General features: G+C 41.1%; 1 protein-coding gene across 1 annotated transcript; it reads left to right on the top strand.

The window, feature by feature from the left end:
• Positions 1–9,181: 9,181 nt before the first annotated feature.
• Positions 9,182–10,905, top strand: LOC103994864 (purine-uracil permease NCS1-like). Its single transcript, XM_009415312.3, has one exon. It carries the CDS (start codon positions 9,220–9,222, stop codon positions 10,780–10,782), a length of 1,563 nt encoding a protein of 520 aa, XP_009413587.2. The 5' UTR covers positions 9,182–9,219; the 3' UTR covers positions 10,783–10,905.
• Positions 10,906–21,739: the final 10,834 nt, after the last annotated feature.

The following is a 21,739-nucleotide window of genomic DNA, read 5'->3' as shown; positions in this document are numbered from 1 at the left end:
GATGATTGATTATCATTAGACTTGAAAATGGATGACATACCTTAACATAATTTATATTGATAAATACATGGTATCATATTTTGAATTAGTAAATCATGATAAGTATCATGATATGCATGTTGATAAGTTTAAATGAACATAACTTATCGGTTTGATACTTGAATTCAAGAATATCTTTTCTCAAGAATGACATATAGATAGGGACAATTAAGGTTAACTCCGTCATCAATTGATTGTCATCATCAAAAAGAGAGAGATTGTTAAATCTTAAATTTTGATAATGAAATTAATTAGTAAATTATTTGATCTAAACTATATGTTGAGAAAAGTATTTAGGATTAACTATGATAGTAGAAAGATATAAAACAAATATTGTGCTGGAGTCAAGATCGAGATTTCATTGGGAGTTCGAGAGTTCGTCAGAAGTCTAGACGTTCATCGGAAGTACCATCGGAAATAACCGAGAAGTCCAAGAGCTTGCCAAAGAAGCTCATTAGAACTCACTAAGAAGATCGTCGTGAAGTCTAAGAGCTTGCCGGAAGTCTACTGGAACATTACCGAGAGATTATCGGAAGTTCGTTGGAAGATCATCGGAAGCTCGCTGGAAGAACAATTGATATACCGAAACAAGAATGCTTTGTTAAATATCTTAATTATTGTAGTTAGACCTTAAATTGAGTTAGGATTGGGAGGTAATCTCACTAATTCCGTTAGGGGCCAACTAGGCCCTTAACATGACTGAATTGGGCTAGTTGAACATCACATTCAGCACTTGAAGTCACGACTGACGGTGGAACCGCTTGGGACTCAGTCTCCCAGGTGCTCTGGGCGGTGGTACCGCCCAGACTAAGTGATGGTACTGTGGACAGTTAATGCTGCAGGCGGTAGTACCGCCCTATCAGGAAGTGGTACTGCCAGAGCTCGATCTTCGAGCTCTATCAAGCAATCATACCACCCAGACTGAGCAGTGGTATCGCCCAGTGTCAGTCTACAGGCAGTGGTACCACCCAATAATTGCGGTGGTATTGCTAGTACCCCAAAATCCGAGAATGTGATATTTTTTTGCTCCAATTCAGAAGCCATTAGGGCCTATAAAAACTCTACCCTTTTCTACATAAAAGAGCATGAAAGTGTTAATATAATCTTGAATTCTTGGGGTGTTAAAGTGTTATAAAAGTGCAAGAGTCCTCCTCCTCCCTTTCTAAGTGTTGAGATCATTCAAGAGATGTGTGAGACTTGTAAGGGTTATCTCCTAAACCCATGAAAATGAGAAAGCACTATAAAGAGGTGGTTGGTCTTCGCCTATTAAAAAAAGACCATTAGTGGATGCCAGTGACCTCGATAGAGGAGGAATCAGAAGTGGATATAGGTCACACCGACCGAACCACTATAAATTCTAGTTTGCATTTCTATTATTGCTATTTACTTACTTTGCAATAGCTTAACTTCCTTCTTACTTGCCTTTCACTACCTTTACGATCAAACATGCTTTCAAGTTATCTTCCAAGATCATTTTTAATATATAAAGAATTTTAAACCGATGTTTTAATCCGCTGCACTAATTCAACCCACCCCACCCCCCTCCCCCCTCCCCTCTTAGTATCGACTGGATTCTAACAGTTTCTCCTTGAGTCTCTATCTAATTAGATTCTCCCGGAGAACTCTCTCGCTCAATCCAAGTGACCTTGGCCATGAATTTGTCTAAGTAAGAATACATGAGATATTTCTCTCATACCGAGAGCGGATGATCCTCAATCGATACTCAATGGCCCTCATAAGGTTAGCTGTCACTCCCGATAATCAACTGTACTAGATTTAAATTTTTCAAACATATATGTCTGATATCAACTAGTGGAGTACTCATACTGGACATCCTTAGTTTCTCATGTCTAAGGGTCAGCTGCTGCACTACTAGGTCAACGGAATTGCTGTATGACAATGAGATATCATCAACCATCCAATATTTCATTAGTGGATTAATCAGTGAACTCATTATCCAATGAGCACTTGCACTATTGCCTTAGTATCCCCACACGAGCAACTATAAGAGCAGTTGTCTCCATTATATGGATAGGTATACAACATACTAGTCTATCCGATTATCTCGATGTCTATCTTAAGTAACCTATGACTAGGATTATTTATGGTATATGTTTAGAGGTAAATCGGTCACATTATCGTGATCTTATCATGATCTGATTCCTATTGCATAGATCCATGGACATTACAATATATTTATACATCAAGCAATATAAAGTGAGAAAATATCATAATAATAATAAGCAAAAATACTACATGTACCAAAGGGTCGGATGAAATACTAGAAGAACCAATGACATACCGAACAATATATGATTCGTGCTTTGTAATAATTTATCTAGGTCGAGTTAGTTTAGGTCTTATTGAGTCGGTATTGGGGTAAAACAATGCCAACTCAATTAGGAGCCAATTGGGCTTGAATCAAGGCTGAATTAGGCCTATTGTTTGGCTCATTCAATGTCCTATAGCAAAGTCTGGTGATGGTACCACCCAGACTAGGTAGTGGTATTGTCCAAACACAATCTTCAAGATTGTGTCAAGCGGTGGTACTGTCCAAACAAAGTCTTTAAGATTGTGTCAAGCGGTGGTACCACCTAGACACAATCTCTCAAACTATATCAAGCGGTAGTACCATCAGATTGGGCGGTGGTACCACCCATCCAGTGTCAATGTGTCAGGTGGTAGTACTACTAGATTGGGCGATAGTATCACCCAGTGTTAGAATTGACAAGCGGTGGTACCGCCAATACCATGAAATCCCTGCTTGGTAAACATAAGAACTGAGAACAAAAAAAAAGAAAAAAAATACTATTGTAATATTGTGAGAACTCCTCTCAAGCTTTAAGTATTGGGTGAAGTTTAAGAGAGGGGTAAGTGGTTATAAAGATAATCTCCTAAACTTACGAAAAGGAGAAAAAGGGTGTATTGATCTTCACTCATTAAAAGAATATCGGTAGTGGAAGTCAATGGCCTCGAGTGAAGAGGAATCGGGAGTGGATGTAGGTCACAACAACCAAATCACTATAAAATTAGTGTTTCTCCCTTTCTCTGCTTGTTTACTTATTTTGCAATTGCTTTACCTGCTCATTACTATTCTTACGAATGTTTTTAAGTTTAAACGTCTTTCCGATACGATTTCATCGAACGAAGTTTTCAAACCGACATGATTTTATGAAAGTACTAATTCACCCACCTCCCCCTCTTAGTATCGATTTCGATTCTAATAATTAATATCAAGGTCAGTTTCTCTCTATTTGGTTTAATATCTAAGAAAGATAACTTTTTTTTACTTTCAAGATGGTCATTTTATCATTCGTCCTTCTATGTTCAATGGGACGAATTACATATATTGAAAAACTCGAATGAGAGTTTTCTTACTTTTTATGAATTTTAATATATAAAATATTATTAAAAATAATTTAAAAAAGCCTTCCATACGAATGGAATAATTTAGAAAAAAATTTTATTTGAATATCCTAACAATAAAGTAACACCGGCGAGCAACAATAGCATAGAGAAAAACAATTGTCCCAAAGAGGAAGAGAGAGATACACTTTTTTAAGAAGAAATCTAGATTGTTATCTTTGTTTTCTATTTTTGTTGATGCACTCATCGAGCACCTTGCAAAACATTAAATCTGAAAAATCACTACATTATTCCCCCATACAAATTAACAAATGTTTGTCAATATCTTGTACTCCTTATAATAAATGTGAAAACTTGACTTAAAATTGAGTCGTATAGTATTTTCACATTTTATATGATTCCTTAATGGCATCTTATATGTGTTTTTTTTCTACAAGCAACATAATGAGCTAATATATTTAGTTCTTGGTCAATTTAGTTCGAAGTTTTAAATTCATCTTGACTTAGTAAGGATGGAAATTATATAATTTCTTGATGTCATCATTTTAGCTCATATCTTTTTGTATTCCTACTTTCAACATGTTGTTTTGCTTCTTTTTTTTTGCCTGAATTGGTTAAATGATATTCCTTTTGTGTATTTTTCAATACTAATGAGTACTTGTTTAAACATGATCAATATTATGAAATTAGAGAATTGGGACAATTTTGTGTTAGGGTTGGTATGACATTAATAGAGGGTGAAATAGTATTATTGCAAATTTTAAAAAACTTTAAAATTTCTATAAAGAAAAGAAGTGAAAGCTAATTCAACTAAGAAATAGGCACCAACAGGAGATTAAGTAAAGATACATTTTTTTTTTGAAAAATAATAGTTTAGTCTTCCTAACCTATATATGTCATCTATTTTCACTATCAATATGAAGATTAATGATCCTTTACACTTCTTTTTTACAAGACTTAGGAGAGAACCTAACACTTAACACTCAAGATTTTATAAGAATTTAAACTTAGTAAGTTAACTAGAAACTTAAGAAAGTAAAAGAACTCAAACATAACTCTCATAGAGGATTTCAACACTTGGAAAACTCAAAATAGATTACTTTTAATCATGCCTGAAGTGAGAAATTAATAGCTATCAAAAGCCCCAAAGATGGAGCAAATTAAGATAAAGTACCCAAAAATAAAGATACTAGTGGTATGATTACTGTTCTAAGTGATACTATTAGCAACGTCATTAAAAAGGCATTGTTCGCATCGTACAGTATCTTGGGCGGTACCTAGTTTGGGTGATGCTACTACCAAATAAAAAATTGGCTTAGTAAGGATCCAAGTCTAACAAATATTCAACCTAAATTCAAGTAATTTTAACCCAATTTAAACCTCATATTATCATCAAATAAACCTTCAAAACAACAATCACTACAATATGTCATGAAGTCCTTCAGCAAGTCATTCATGCTTTTAGCATGTTGTCATTCTTTTAACATATTATTCGATCCTTCGATACATTGAGACATTTAATGGTCTAGACTTTTAGTCGAAGTATATTTGTATCACTTAGCTTATCCATAAGAGTAGTTCATTAAACTCATAAATTAATTTTATTATCAAAATTTGAAAGTCAATATTTGCATAGTAAAATTACTAATTCTGAGTTTAGGCTGGACATTATTCAGGTTGCATATTATTCAGGTTTATCATTGATTCTATTTTGATTTTCCCTCCCAGTGACAGGATTTACTTTACTGGGAGGGAAATGCAATTTACAGAAAATGGGCTGCCATCCGATTGCTAGCTTATTGTTCTTGTCTAGTTCCAAGCAATATAATGTTTGGGAGCTTTTAGTGTTCATTAAGCAACAATATAAAGTTAATGTTAATGAACGGCACATATCTTAAGTTTTAGTGCATTTGACATAAATAAGTCCCGTCTTAACATTTTTGCAAGAGAAGGCCTCTTCTTTAATCACGTTGTTGGGAAGTAAATGAAAAACTATCACAATGTTAAAGTTTTTTTTTTTTTCTTTTAATGATCTTGATAGTTTAGCATAATATTTTGGACTCAAAATTTTATTTATCCTTTGTCAAAATAAAATTAAAATATTCTTTTTTATTACTCAACATCAGTCAGTTGGGCCAATTAGTCTTAGGGCCTAGTTTGACTACACAGTGTTGTTTTGATCTTAGGGAAGGAACGAACACCCAAGTCCTTATTAGAACATTTCACAGTGTTAATTTTGGGAGTGAGAAACATCCGTAACTACATGTCCTATAGTAGTAATATGACATACGCATTGATTGTAATACCCAAACTATCTATTTGGCCCTTGATTTATGATATATGCATCGAAGCATAAAATATTCTCAACAAGAGCTTTTACAAGAAACTTCTAATTGGTTGGCATAAGTTTTATTAGCCATTATAGCTCTTGTGAATTCTATTTTTTGAGTTCAAGAATTAGTCCTCTTGTGCTTAAATTTGTTACAAGAACAATTCATGTAAGCATACGATAATTGATACATTCAGATTGTTGGATACTTTTTTTTCTACTAGTATGAGAAATAATGGCTTCATGAGACCAACATATTGTAGCTTCTCCATTAAGCATGGTGATAGAATTGGCAACATATTTAACCCAAAGTTTATGTCATTTTTCATGTCCAGTAGTCGTGCGTGCCTCTACAAGAACTATTCATCCTTTTCGTTGTACAAAAGATGTTAGCTAAACAAGGAGCAAATCCAGCTAGGAGCTATCCGGCCTTTCGAAGACATAACCTAAGTACTTACAATTAGTAGAGGATTCATAAGAATCACTATATTGGAAGTATGAAGTCAAAATTAGTGAATGTACTTCTCTAGTCAATCCAAAAACCAGACAGTATTAGCAATCCAAATCCAGCATGTATGTTGTTTACCGAGATGGGCTCCTTCTAAGAGCCGGTCACATTTATTCTAGGAATTAAGATATAGTTCAAATAGCAACCTATATTAGAGTTAAAGCGCTGCCAAGTAGAGGAAGCAAAAGAACACTTCAAAAAATAAGATGTAAGAAGTAAAGTTAGAACAGTAGTGACATACATAATAATGACCGGTCTGACTATGCCAAAGAAATAAATTATGTCTGTGTTTGGTGGAACAGAGTGGTGCCAGATTGATTATCTTCTTCCGACCAAACTAGTGTTCATCCCAACCATTTGGAGAAAGGAGTGGCCCCAAGCCAATGTTCATCCCAAAGCCTTCTAAAGCCCTAGTACTAGTATCGATCCCAATGATTTTACATCTCTTTCACTGCTTTGCTTTTGCAAAGTCTAAATATTTCTTTCGGGCCAAGAAGATTTGACATGCTTGTTTTGATTCCAGAGTGGTACATTTTCATATTTAGACTTATGAATTTTAACACGTAACGTATGCTTTTCCTAAAAAAATACTTACATTTTGGGTATTTTGTCTTTTCTCAAATAGTATTCTTTATTTAAAAAATATTCAAATTATTCCTCAAAACCTTTTTCATATGTTATTATAGTATTTTGATCACCGCAACAATAATAAAAAAAAACTGTAAAGCCTATTTGAAAACATCGTAAGTGATTTAAATAGACTTATAATCTCAATCAAACTAATTATAAGTCTAAAAATATACTATTATCATAATGATATATGAGCAATGACGATCAATGAGATGCTATTTATAGTGTTTTTAACACATCAATAATAAATACACTATAAACCCTATTAAAAAACATTGTAAACAAGACAAATAAGGTTAAAAACTGATAAAAGAAATAAGTAAAAAACTTTGATGAGAAAATTTTAATTTTTAATTAAAAATATTGTTTGAAAAAATAAAAGAGGAGATACTTTTGAAAAATACTCAAAATATAAATATTTTCTAGAAAAATCACCCTTACCGTTATTTAGGAGAAAAGATTCTTTTGATATATATAGTTTTTCTGGTTAGATCGAGGTCCCAAAGGCCCAAGTGCTTAGATTTAGCGATTAGCTCTCAACTAATAAGATCTATTTTATATTTTTATTGGGGTCATCATTCTATTAAAACAAATTAGAATTTGTTAAACAAGTAATAAATGAATTAAAACATGTAATAAATATTTTATACGAGTAAATTATTCATTCTTATATGGAAATTTATGACATCATAGTGTTGTATTACTGTCTGTCTTTCCACTGAACTGAGGCATTTCAATTTGTATCTGTTGTGTCTGATCGTACCAATTACACTAGTTAATTAAATATCAGTTTATATCTATGATGATGAATGTACAAGCAGATTTTTATTTCTTTTTCCCGGAGCAAGGAGCCTTCTTATAGCGATGGGCATATGATTCAATTATTGGTATTGTATCTTTTCTCATGATTTAACAGGAAGCAATTATTGTGCCCTTTTATAGCCACCCCTATTCATCATTAAGCAGACAAAAACAAAAAACACTAAAAATTCTCATGCCGTTGGACTTTGTTTTCGGACTTCAAATTCTCACGCCTACTAAACATGTGCCACATCTATTGTCTCTAAAATAATTCTCCTAAACGTGTCAAATCTCTTCCCAGTTGTCACTTTCTTGCAAGTTGGTCTTCCGACCTATATTCTTTTTGCAAGTTGTCATGGACATATCACTTCTATAATCTTCTTTCTTCTCTTATAATTTTATTTCTTTTGCCCTTACTTGCTTCTATCATGAAGGCCCATCGACGATGCTCTTCTTTATCTTTTCCTACTTATTGTCCTTATTATAACATCCTCGTAATATTGAGAGCAAAGCCCTTGTGCACACTTCCCCATTCATCACACCTGTCGCCTTCGTCCGTTTGTGCTACTCTCAACGTTGCGAGGGTGAAGGCGACGGGCATGACAGGTGGGGAAAGGCATCGTCAATGAGACCTCGAGATCGAACCAAGAGGTGGAGATACTGATTTCCTGACAATTTAAAATTGTGCACAAACCGGTCATAATATGCTGACTTAGAAAGCACAAAATGTGATCCCAAAAGTTGAAAAACACTAATGTGTGAGATAGAAAAATGACCTGAGATGATAATGTAATATGACTAAACATTGAATTAGTCGGTTACATATATTAGATTGGCTCATAATTTGAATTAAATTAATATCTGATATGATATATATTAATCCTGATCATATTATAATATTTATGACAAAAATCCAGATTCAAAGAAGGAAGTTTCCTTTTGCAAGGGGAATTACTGTTGCCTTATTTGCCTCCTGTTCAAATGCAGACAATATTTGGCTCCTTTCAAAAGAATATGGGTTATGTGATGAAAGCTTTAAAAGCTTTTGTTACCTTTGATTTAATTAATGAAAGTAAGTATATGTCAAAGAAAATTCAACATCAACCTGAGGAGATCCTTCTCGTTTATGAAGATTCATGTCTTTGAATAATAATTTAAAATGAAAAATATTTATTTTTCATTAACAGATTAAAAACAAGATTCAGCATTAAATTACCAAATCATATGGGACTTGAAATGAAGCCTTGAAATTTATTTATTTTTTAAGTCATCCAATCATGTGGGTAGACGGTAAGTAGACTCCTTCCCACTGCATCTGTATTTCTTTTTAGTTCGTTAGTCCATTCGGTGGTATTAACTAACTATTATTTCGAGCTCTATTGTTTATATTAAATGCAATTCAGGGAGGCTAATAAATACATAAATTGGATTGTCAAATTTTTTTAATTAATAGAAAGTTTTATTTTTATTTTTATTTATTTTTGAGAAGGGACGTGACGCGGGCCAATCATCCCCACGCCTTCAGAGGACAAAAATAAAGAAGAGGATGAGGGCAAGAAAAATGTTGCACACCATGGAGGCCGGAGACAACACATTCGACGACCCCGGCGCCGCCGCCGACGGCCTGGGCCCCGTCCCCGCGGACAAACGCAACCTCTCCTGGTGGGACGTGGCCGGCCTCTGGGTCGTCATGGTGGTGAATGTCCCGTCCTACTTCGCCGCCGCCAGTCTGATGGATCTGGGCATGTCGTGTTGGCAGGGCCTTGCCACCATCTTCCTTGGCAACCTCATCATCTACGCTCCCATCTGCCTCACTGCCCACGCCGGTGTCCGGTACGGCGTCTCCTTCCCCGTTCAGCTCCGCGCAGCCTTCGGCATCCGCGGCGCCCGCATCCCCGCCCTCCTCCGCGCCGTCGTCGCCTGCGGCTGGTGCGGCACCGAATCCTGGATCGGCGGCCAGGCCATCTTCCTCCTCCTCCTACCCCGGCCCATCCAGTCCTCGTCCTACTCGCAGCCCTTGGGATGGCTGGGCACGTCGCCCCTCGAGCTAGGCTGCTTCCTGCTCTTCTCGCTCCTCCAGTTCGCCATGCTGTGGAAGGGCATGGCAGGGATCCACGCCCTCGGAAAGTACTCCGCCCCCGTCCTCGTCCTCCTCGTTGCCTGCCTCTTTGCCTGGGCCTACGCCACCGCAGGCGGCTTCGGTGAGATGCTCTCCACGCCCTCGCGCCTCTCGCCGTTGCAGTTCTGGCCCGTGTTTTACCCCTCCCTCACTGGGTGCGTCGGCAGCTGGTCCGCCGTCGCGCTCAACATCTCCGATTTCGCCCGGTTCGCCCGGAGCCAAGCGGACCAGGCGCTAGGCCACCTGGCGCTCCCCCTTTTTATGGCCGCCTATACCTTCGCCGGCCTCGCCATCACCTCCGCCACGGAGGTCATCTTCGGCCAGGCGATCCCCAACCCCATCGAACTTCTCTCCTTGATCAACACCAGCGTCTTCATCTCGATCCTTGCGTTCTTGGGGATCGGCCTGGCCACCATCACCACCAACATCCCGGCCAACCTCGTCGCCCCGGCCAACGTGCTCGTCAGCCTCAGCCCCTCCACCTTCAACTTCGCCACCGGCTCCCTACTGACAGGATTCATCAGCCTAGTGTTCCAGCCATGGAAACTTATGGCATCCGGCAAGAGCTTCGTCTACGAATGGCTGGTCGGCTACTCGGCCATCATTGGCCCCATCACCGGAATCCTGCTCACCGACTACTACGTCCTCCGACGGGCGGTGCTCGACGTGGCCGGACTCTACGCCGAAAGCCCCCATGGGCCATACTACTACACCGGGGGATACAACGTCGCGGCCTTCGTCGCGTTGGTCTTCGGAGTGGCGCCGGCGATCCCCGGGTTCCTCCACAAGGTCGGCGCCGTGAAGATGACCTGGGGAGGGTTCGATGTCATCTACGGATGCGCTTGGTTCTTCGGCGTCTTCTCTGCGTCACTGGTCTATTGGCTCCTCTCCTGCGGAAGAGCGAGACGCAAAGCTGGGGAAGCGTGGACTGGCGGATCCATGGCGGAGCCGCTCCGACTGACTGCACATCCCGATTTAGTTGATGATTAAAATGATTTGATTTGGTCCAATTGTTCTGCCTCAGTTACCAAGCAAATTGATGGGTTTAGTTCCATCTTATACATCAAACCAAAACATTATTAATAGATTATTCAATCATGTTTGCGATATCAATAGACGAGATATTGTTAGCTTAGTTGACTCTGGCATGAACAACTTGGATGGAGGTCGTGACTGATCATCGTAGAGTAAGTCATCATATACTTATCACAACCGCCAGAATAAGATCACCAATATTATAGTTTGATTCAACATTTCAATAATAAAACAATATTCAACCTTGGAATTTTAGCCGTTGAAGTAGCAATCATGTGACCTGATCATCATCACTGTGATTATTATACTACACTTGTATTACAAAGGTAGTATGGAAAGAATACTGGGGGAATTCTTGAAAAACTATTTTAGTTTTAAAAATTTTTGATAGAACGTCTTCCCAATGTTCAAAAATTTCAACTGAGAGTCTCAGTTTTCTAAAATGACAAAATTAAACGTGTAGAAACATTTTGTCTCTTCCCCCTGTATCTTCCCTCTCCATCTTTTTAATAAACCAAATTCAATCAATTTAAAACTTTGTTAGGTTCAAATATATTATATTAAATAATTTACTAATATACATCAAATTATTTTATTAAAATAATAATTTGATGTATAAAATACATTGAATTATTCACAAATAATAAAAAAAATATATAATAATTTAAAACTAATTTTTATCTATAAGTCAAGAGTAATATAATAATAATATGTATATTTTAAAAAAAAATGTAAAAATATTTAAAAACTTAAAAATAAATTTGAAAGGTGTGGATGACTATCATTTTTTTAAGTTTTTAAAATAATTTATTTACTGTTTTAAGCCCTTAAAAAGTTAAAATTATCTAGAATAATATATATATATATATATATATATATATATATATATATATATATATATATTTGTGTCTGTATAAAATTTTATTATCAAAAATAAATTATATTACACAATTTAATGATATATATTAATTTATATTATTAAAAATCATAATAATAAATAATAAAATCATAAAATTTTAAAAAAAATACTATAAAGCAAAAATGATATTATAATAATATTTATAAATTTTAAAAATAAAAATAAATTATAAAGGGCTTCGATTTTGTCAACCAATTTTAGGATAGTTTTTTCACCTATTTGGAAGATCAAATATTAAAATACATTATATTGATGCATCATATTTTTATGAAAATTAAAAAATAAGAAAAATTCAAATGGTTCAAATAGTGAATAATCTATAAAATATAAATAAATCTTTTAAAAAATATTATAAATATACATATAAGTGGTTTTTGTTAGGATCAAGAGCACTAAGAGGGAGAGGGGTTGAATTAGTGCAGCGGAAAGCTTTCGATGATTAAAACTGCATTCGTACGTTGAAATCCGATTCCGACGTAAAAGTCGTTTTGTGCAGATAATAACTTTGAAAGCTTACGGAAATGTATTTGAAGTAAAGTAAGGCAGGAAGTTTGCAATTAAGATAGAAATCGAAATGTAAGCGCAAACTGAAATATGAAGTTCATACGATAAAACTGATTTCTGACGTAAAACCGTTTTCGGAAACTTAACTTGAAAGTGAGTTCGTAAAAGAGTAGAAGGCAGTAAGCTATTGAGGAGGTTTGCAGTAAAGATAAAATGCTCAAAGTAAATGCAAACCGAGATTTAGAGTGGTTCGGTCAATCTTGACCTACATCCACTTTTGGCTTCCTCCACCAACTAGGTCACCGACGTCCACTAGAGGCCTTCCTTTAATAGGCGAAGGCCAACCACCCTTTTACAGTTTCACTCCTTTTGACAGGCTTAGGAGACAACCCTTACAAACTTTTCTCTCCTCTTGAAAGATCAAAACTTGGAAAAAGAGGGAGGAGAACTTCTAGCCTTCTAAAAATCACAGAGTAAGATTGGATTTTCAGTGCCCTTTCATGCAGGAAAGGGTGGGATATATATAGGCCCCAAACTAGTTTGAATTTGGAGCTCAAAAATGTATTTTTTCGGATTTCTGGGGTCCTAGCGGTACCACCTCCTGACTAGGGCGGTACAACCGCTTGGCAGCTCGAAGACTGAGCTTTTAGGCGGTGCCACCGCTTGACAGGGGTGGTTGCACCGCCCAGTCTCGCTCGGAGACTGAGCCTTGGCGGTGCCATCGCCTTCCTGGGGCGGTTGCACTGCCTAGTCTTGCTCGGAGATTGAGCCCTGGCGGTGCCACCGCTTGTCAGGGGCGGTTGCACCGCCCAGTCTCGCTCGGAGACTGAGCCCAGGCGGTGCCACCGCTTGCCTAGGGCGGTTGCACCGCCCAGCTTTCTTGGGAGACCCTCTCCTGGGCGGTGCCACCATCGACCCTAGCGGTGCCACCGCCTAGTAGGAATTCTAGTCCGAATGGGTTGATCCATTCGACCCAATTTGGGTCTGTCAAGGGCCCAATTGCCCCTAGATTAAGTTAATGGGATCACCTCCCATTCCTAACTTAATCTGCATGCTAACTATGGCAATTCTTAAGACATTTACTACAGCTTGCTCCGGTGCATCAATCGCTTCTTCCGGTGAGCTTCCGGCGAACATCCGACGATGCTCCGACGGACTTCCGGCAAACTCCTGGACTTGCGACGATCCACTTAACAAGTTCCGATGAGCTTCTTTTGGCAAGCTCCTGGACTTCTCGGATTTGTTCCCACAAAACCTCTGATGACCGTCCGGACTTCCGTCGAGCTCTCGAACTCCCAACGTAATCATAGTCTTTGACTCCGGCTCAACTCCTACTGCATGTCTTACTTTCATCGTAGTTAATCCTGCACACTTAAAACAAAACTTCGATCGAGACAATTAATCCTAAGCAATTAACTAAGTTGTCCGGCATGTCATTGGTCCCTTGACGCTTCGTCCGATTTTTCGGTGCATCATCCTCTCCTGCGGCCTATTGCCCAATCGGCCAGTTAACTCCGCAACTCCGATATCCTTGGCGCAATACCCACTCTTCTTGGCCCGATGCCCAAGTCCACAGCCCGAAGCCTTCTGTCGATACGTCGACCGATCCATCGGCCTGACGTCCAATCTTCTGACAAGTTCCTCTGGCACAACATGATTTTTCCTGCTTTAATTGTCTCATCCTGATCGAAGCATCCTGCGTCACTCAAAACACAGATTAAAACATAAACACATATCAAGTGGTTTCTGTTGAATCTAGAATTTTGATGATAAAATCAATTGATAGGTTAATTGATCTAATTCATATTATTGAATTAAGTGTGCATGATTAACTACGATAACCAGAAAACATAAAGCAAGAATACCGGAGTCAAGTTCGATGGACGTTTGAGAGTCCGAAGAATCATCGGAGATGCTGCCGGAACCAACCGAGAAGAAATTGGGAACCTGTCGGAATTTTCGAAAGTTCGCCGAAGAGATCGCTGGAGGTTCGCGGAGATCACCAAGAAGGCTCGGCTACTCATTGAAGTCATCACAAGATCGGGAGCTTGCTGGGAGTCCGTTGGAAGAAGTTTGTCGGAAAGCTCGCCGGAACAAGACTCGACGTTCGCGGTTGAAAACTTGCTTAGGATGTTTTTAGCTATGTAGTTCACTTGCAATTAGGATTAGGATTAAGAGATAATCCTATATCCTGGTTAGGGGCCAACTAGGCTCAAAATTAGACTTGGTTTGGGCTAAATTTGAAGCCCAACCAGTGAACCGAAGGGTCTGGCGGTGGCACCGCTTGGCTGGGCGGTGGCACCGCCAGCCACTGTCAGTGTCAAAAATTGACAGGCAGTGGCACCGCCACTGACAGGCAGTGGCACCGCCAGCATTGGGAACCAAAGAGAATTCAAATTTTGGAGCCCAAATTTGAATCCTCTTGAGGCCTATAAATACTCCTCAAATCTCGGCTGAGATTACAACTTTTTGAGAAGCAATTGATTGAGAGAAAGGTCTTAGAAAAGTCTTAGCTAGTCTTGTTTTCAATTTGCTAGTGTTCACCTCCTTCTTTCTTGCTGAAAATCTGTAAGAGAGTGAACCGCTTTTAAAAAGTTGTAAGAGGGGTATTTACCCTTCCCCTTCAAGAGATTTGCTAGTGGAAGGTGGGAGCCTCATCGAAGAGGGGCCTCGCAAGTGGATGTAGGTCATTTGACCGAACCACTTTAAAATCGGCGTAATCTCTGGTTTGTATTTTATTACTGCTATTTACATTACTACAAACCTTCTTACTTGCTTTATTTCCTCATTACCTTTGATGCACAACTTTGCAAATACACTTTCAAGTTAAGCACTTCCGAGTTCGATTTTTATCGTACGAATGATTTGTCAAAACCGACGTTTTAATCCGCTGCACTAATTCACCCCCCCTCTTAGTACCGCTCCGATCCTAACAATTGGTATTAGAGCTAGGCTCACTCTTATATTTGGTTTAATACCCAAGAGAGATGGCTTACTCCGGCATGCATGAGGGTCATTCTTGCTAGTCATAGGTGCCCAGCAAGCCAATCACGTGAGTGATGGCACGTGTGACTTGATACAGAATCTTTTTGCTTATTATAGTTTTGGCGTATATCACTTTATAACTATTGCATAAATGCATATATATTGTGATGTCCTTGGATTTGTGCAATGGGAATCGGATCGTGATGAGATCACGATAATGAGATCGATTCACCTTTAAACACATATCCTAAATAATCCCGGTCATAGGTTACTCGAGAGGGACATCGTGATAACCGGATAGACTGGTGTGCTGTATACCCGTCCATATGATGGATGCAGCTGGTCTCATAGCTGCTCGTGTAGGGACACTAGGGATACAGTACAGGTGCTCATTGGAGAATGAGTTCACTGATTGATCCGCTTACGGAATGCTGGATGGTTGATGATGCCTTATTGTCAGACAACGATTCCGTAGTCCTAGTGGTGTATCTGGTTCTTAGACTTGAGACACCAAGGATGTCCTGTATGAGTGCTCCACTCTTTGATACCAGACTTATAGGTTTGGCTGTTCCCAGATCTAGTACAGCTGGTCATTGGGAGTGGTAGTCGACCTTACGAGGGCTATTGAGTGTCGATAGAGGATCATCCACTCTCGGTATCATGAGAGGAATATCCCATGTGTTCTTGCTCAGACAAATCCCTGGCCAGGGTCATTCGGGTTGAGAGAGAAAGAGTTCTCCGGGAGAATCCGATTAGAGCGAGACTCGAGTAGAAACCGTATGGGTCTGACAGCACCATGCTCGATATACGGTCTCTGGGATATTAGATGGATGAGGGACTATAGGTACATGGTAACTGAGGACAGACAGGTCCAATGGATTGGATTCCCCTGTATCGTCTGGGGACTACGGCGTAGTGGCCTAGTACTTCCGTAGTCGATGAGTCGAGTGAATTATTACAGAGATAATAATTCACTGAGTTAGAAGGAGTTCTGACAGGTATGACTCACGGCCAGCTCGATATTGGGCCTAGAGGGTCACACACATATGGTAGGCATTGCGATGAGTAGAGGTTCGGATATGAGATATCCGACGGAGCCCTTGTCTTATTGGATGCAGATCCAATACCCACTAGGGAAAGGACCCATTAGGGTTTTGACACGGGATCTCTATAAATATGAGGGATTCACAGCCTCATAGGCTAGAGTCTTTGCTTGCCCTTCCTATTCTCCTCTCCCTCTCCCCCTCAGAGTAGGCCTGGAGTTTTGAGGAGCGTCGTCGCAACCCTGCTGTGTGGATCACCGCTAGAGAGGAGGACGCTTGACCTCCTTCACCCTCTCCTAAGGATCTGCAAGGAAACAGGGATATACGATCTCCCTAGGTAACACAATCTCTATACGCAGTTTTGTGTTTTTTGCGGATTTTGCGCACCAATCTTCGCACGACGATGAACATCTTTTTGGGAATCGGGGATTTTTGTTTTCTTGTTCTTCCGCTGCGCATATGATGTCGCCCCCTATGATTTCCCAACAGTGGTATCAGAGCCAGGTTGTTCGTGCGAATGATTGGTTTTGAACTGCGTGTGTTGTGTTTAGGAAGAATATTGACGTCAAAATCGTTGACGCAAAAGCAAGGAAGGGCAGCAACAGTTGCTGCCCTCGATCTGCATGCCTGCAGCCAGCCGCAGCCGCAGCCAGGCAGCACAGCGCCGGCGCATGCGCAAGCGCTGTGCCTGCAGCAGCCGGCCGGCGGTCTGCTTGCAGCAGGCTTGCGGCCGGCGGGGCTGGCAGCCCGCTCGGTAGAAGCGCCTGCGGCCACTGAGCCCGCGGGCAGAGGCGCCGCGGGGCAGCAGCGCGGGCTGAGGCACCGCAGGGCAGCGGCGCCTGTGGCCGCTGCTCCCATGGGCAAAAACCCCGCAGGGGCGGCCGCCAGCGAGACAGCACCACCTGCGGGCGCTGACTCGCGGGCAGAACCGCCCGCGGAGGCGGCGGCGCAGCAGCAAGGGGGAGAAGGGCATTAGGGTTTTCTGGGCAAAAAGACAGTTTTGCCCCCTCGGAATTTGAGAAATTCCAGTTTCTGTCTTTTGTCCAAATTACGAAAATACCCTTAGGAATTGAGAAATTCCCTATATATCCCTGATTTCAGAAAATATTAATTAATTAAAAGGTTTAGTTGATTATTATTTTTATTATTATCTAGTAGTCCTACATGATGATGATTATTTATACATGTGATGTATGATGAGTGGACGGATGATCATGGACCGTGTGATGTGTGTACTTGTGATTATTATTATTGAGGTCTGCGAACCTCCATTATATTTCTCGTTTATTGTCGGGCCTGCGTGCCTATGATTAAGTTGTAATCACATGAGGAGGCGCAGCGGGAGCGTGGATGCCATAGCGGGACCCACGAGACGGACGATCGTAATGCATGGAGATGCATCAAGATGTCGACGGAACCGACGAGGACGAGATGGACGATCACAAGGCATGGAGATGCACCGTTGCACACATAAATCTTGATGTGAGTGATTAGGCCTACTGGCTCGGGCCTAATCATATTAGGTTGTGGTCCATGATCATCTGGTGTGATTGCTTATACACATACTAGATATGTATATATATTTGCATGCGATGTAGATATATATTAAATATGCATATGTGTGACATGTCATATTAGGAGACCAAATCATAGAAACATCTCTCGATAATATTAAGTCGGTAAACGTGAGGCAATTAGATTGACCCACGTGGCCTTCCATCGTTATGAGTAGGAACCGAATCCCGGTGTAGGTTGAGTTGGTCGAGTCCCTCGAGACTCACCTATATCGCGATTCGCTATCTTGCTTACGACATAGAGATGTCACCGGTGACCTGAGGGCATGATATGCTTGGTCGAGTCCCTCGAGGGTATATCATCAAATCAGACTCATCTTGTAACGAAGGTGTTGACTTAACCGAGCATCATGGTTGGTCGAGTCCCTCGAGGCCATGGTGATTCGGAGGCCGAATAGGACGGGAATCACAAGGAGTTGTGATCGGCAAGAGTTGTCTACCTTTTAGGCTTAGTGTGATTGGTCGAGTCCCTCGAGGTTACACTAAGACGCTGATTGGATCCTGATCCCCACTAGAAGTCTGCCGGAGACTTCCGTTTCACGTGCTGAGGGTGTCGCGTGACTCGTTAGTAAAATAGTGGGAGCATATTAAGATAGAAGTCCATATCTTGATAGTTTATTTCTTGCAAAATCTGCATGTTATTCATTTTTGCTACATCTTTATTTTCAGAAAATGTCGCTTTCAAATCCCTTACGTGGCATACTTGATGTCAACCGCCTCACTGGTCCAAATTATACGGATTGGCTCCGTAACTTGAGAATTGTTCTCACAGCGGAGAAAATCGTGTACGTCCTTGATACAGTGATGCCTACACCCGAAGAAGGGGCAAGCGAGGATGAGATCGCTCGCTACGTGAAGTACATTGATGACTCCACTCTTGCTCAGTGCTATATGTTGGGCTCTATGACTCCAGAGTTACAGAGACAACATGAAAAGATGGATGCCAGATCCATTCTCCTACATGTCCGTAAATTGTTTGAGGAACAGGGAAGGACTCAACGATATGAGATATCCAAGAGCCTTTTCCGCGCTAGGATGACTGAGGGGACACCGGTTCAGAACCATGTCCTAAAGATGATTGAGTGGATAGAGAAACTCACAGGTCTAGGAATGGTCCTAGAGGATAACTTGTGTGTGGACATTGTGCTTCAGTCCCTACCAGATTCCTTTTCACAGTTCATAATGAACTTTAATATGAACAAGCTTGAGGTGACTCTCCCAGAGCTCCTCAATATGTTGAGGGAGGCAGAGAGTACTATTAAGAAAGAGAAGCCAGTTCTCTACACTGGTGAGACCAGAAAGAAAAGGAAAGCAGAAAGGTCCCTTAAGAAGGGAAAGGGCAAGGGCAAACAAGGTAAAGCAAAGGTTGCTAAGAAAGACCCAACAAAGGACAAAGGCCAGTGCTTCCACTGTGGTAAAGATGGGCACTGGAAGAGAAACTGCAAAGAGTACATTGCAGAAAGGGCGAAACAAAAGCTTGATGAAGCTTCAGGTACATTCATGATCAGTCTCCATTTGTCAGACTCTTATGATAACACATGGGTATTAGATACCGGTAGTGCTTATCATATATGTAATTCGTTGCAGGTTCTGGCAAGGCCTAGGAGACTAGAGAGAGGCGAGATGGACCTCAAGATGGGTAATGGAGCAAAAGTTGCTGTATTAGCTGTTGGCGAGGTCGCCCTACATCTGCCTAGTGGAGCTTTTATTGCATTAGATGCATGTTATTTTGTTCCTTCTATTATCAAAAATATTATCTCCATTTCATGTTTAACAGTTAGTGGATATAAATTTGTTTTTGAGAACAATGGTTGTTCGATATTATTAGATGATAAGATCATCACGAAAGGAACATTGCATAATGGTTTATTTATGTTAGACACCACTCCACATATCATGAATATAAATGGTTTATTTATGATAGGATCATGTTGTTCCATGGGACCTTCATTCTGACGGAGCGGACTCATCTTGCATGGTGCCAAAGATGAAGGGAGCTTCGGGGCACATGCACCTTATCTCGGAGAAGCATTTGATGGAGGAACTAAGGTGACTCAATTTGCGGAGGCGAAGTTGGGTATAGAAGGCCTTAGCACGGGGTAAGAGGACGTAGAGGCGGGTACTCTTGAAGAATATGCCACAGTGTTGCCATTCGAGTTGCTATGAAGGAAGCGGTGCGCAGCGGAGATTGTGCTGGTAGGGGCAGAGGCCTAGGATCCAGACAATGGTGCACAAATTACAGTGAAGTCGGTGGACTTCGGGAGCTACTAGGCGACGGACTGTCCTAGAGCGGTGCTTCATCTAGGTGTGACCCAAGAGTGGGTGGATGAAGGTCGATTGCCAAAGGAGCGAACAAGATCGAAGGTGGAGGAGACCCTGCGATGTATTAGCAGAGGCCACACATGGAGGGTTCACAATTCGAGTATTCCATAAGGATCAAAATGCAATGGAGATGTCACTAGGAGGCGACATGGTGCAGCGGATCGTGGTGGAACAGTTCGTGGCAATGCAATACACACGACTTAGTCCCGGGAGGGACTAGATCATATGGAGGTATGATTGGGAGCTACTGGGAGCTCCACTTCGGTGAACAATACGACGGCAAGAAGGGCTATGGATTCAAGTTGTGAAGGCCATGGTACCGCAGAGGCGGGTCTTCCGTGCGTGCATCGAATTTTGCATCGGATGAAAACCTTGGTCATCAGCATATGGGGGCTGGGTTCCACCAAGGGAAAAGTTCGAATGCAAGTACCAGTGAGTCCCATGGGAGGGACTTGATCATGCAGAGGTATGATCGAAGTAGCTGGAGAGTTGGACTGCTCCAAAGCTCATATTCGCTTAAGGGAGCCCGGCAAGTCAGAGGACAAGGCCGAGTAAGCGAACATTGCTACCAAGGAAGCTAAGGAGAACAGAATCGGTGCAAACCCTACAACGTGATGGCAGAGGCCATGCTTGGGAGTTGCAGTCTGTCTTTCCATCGATCAAACGGACTGCTTGGAGAAAACAGAGGTGTTGAAGCAGGGGTTCGAAAGGGGCGAGGAAGCGACGACGAGTCCAGAGGGACTTAGCTACCCAAAATCAAGCATTAGTTAGAATGGAGGTGGACTCAGAGGAGTGCCACGGAGACATATCTACTGATTGTGAAGAAAAGGGATGTAGATGCGAGGCGACGGATAGTAGGGCCATGGGCATGACAACGCCATGGTACCGTAGAGGCGGGACTTCCGTGAAAGTCATTGATCCCTTGCTCTCATGGAGGAGAGCGCTTGGTCGTGAAAGGGGCCGAGGAGGTGGAGAATGTAGAGGCAATCTCCAAGTACCGAGACAAGGCTGAAGGGTAGAGGCCGAAGAACTTCGTAAGACCGGTGTCAATGTGCTTCTCATCAAGATAGCCGAAAGTGAAGGACTTCGGGTCATGCAAGAGTGCATAACCAAGGAACGAAGCAGGCAGTACGTGGTGTTGTTCCTTTGCTACTCAGAGGAGTAGGCAGCAGGGTTGATGGAGAAGATGGTACAATCCTAGAGGCGACCAAACCTATGAGAGAATTACTCCAAGTTGGGGTGAAAACTTCCTGCATTCCAGAAGTTCGATGGCATTGAGAAGGTGAATCACAGTAACTAACTCAACGCAAGGGGTGCAAACACTTCAAGTGATTCAGAAGTGTGAGCAAAGAGCAGGCGAAGGCTAGTAACCAGCTCGATGCATGAAGTACAACCTCGAGGAGGCCGGCGAAGTCAAGTAACCTTTGCCTTCTCAACTCTTAAGAGAATGGGCGAAACCGAGTACCCCAATTCTCTTATCTATCCAGCAGAGGAGCTCTGTATATGTTCAAAGACCCTTCGAAGATAATGGAAGACAATAGTTATCAAATCCTCACCAACGGTGA

This window comes from Musa acuminata, chromosome BXJ2-8, assembly GCF_036884655.1.
Source record: "Musa acuminata AAA Group cultivar baxijiao chromosome BXJ2-8, Cavendish_Baxijiao_AAA, whole genome shotgun sequence".
In the NCBI taxonomy this organism is placed as follows: Eukaryota; Viridiplantae; Streptophyta; class Magnoliopsida; order Zingiberales; family Musaceae; genus Musa; species Musa acuminata.
This window is presented reverse-complemented; position numbering and strand designations above follow the sequence as displayed.

Bases quoted from the DNA above. Each gene is read 5' to 3' on its own strand.
- LOC103994864 (XM_009415312.3), top strand. From the start codon at position 9,220: ATGAGGGCAAGAAAAATGTTGCACACCATGGAGGCCGGAGACAACACA.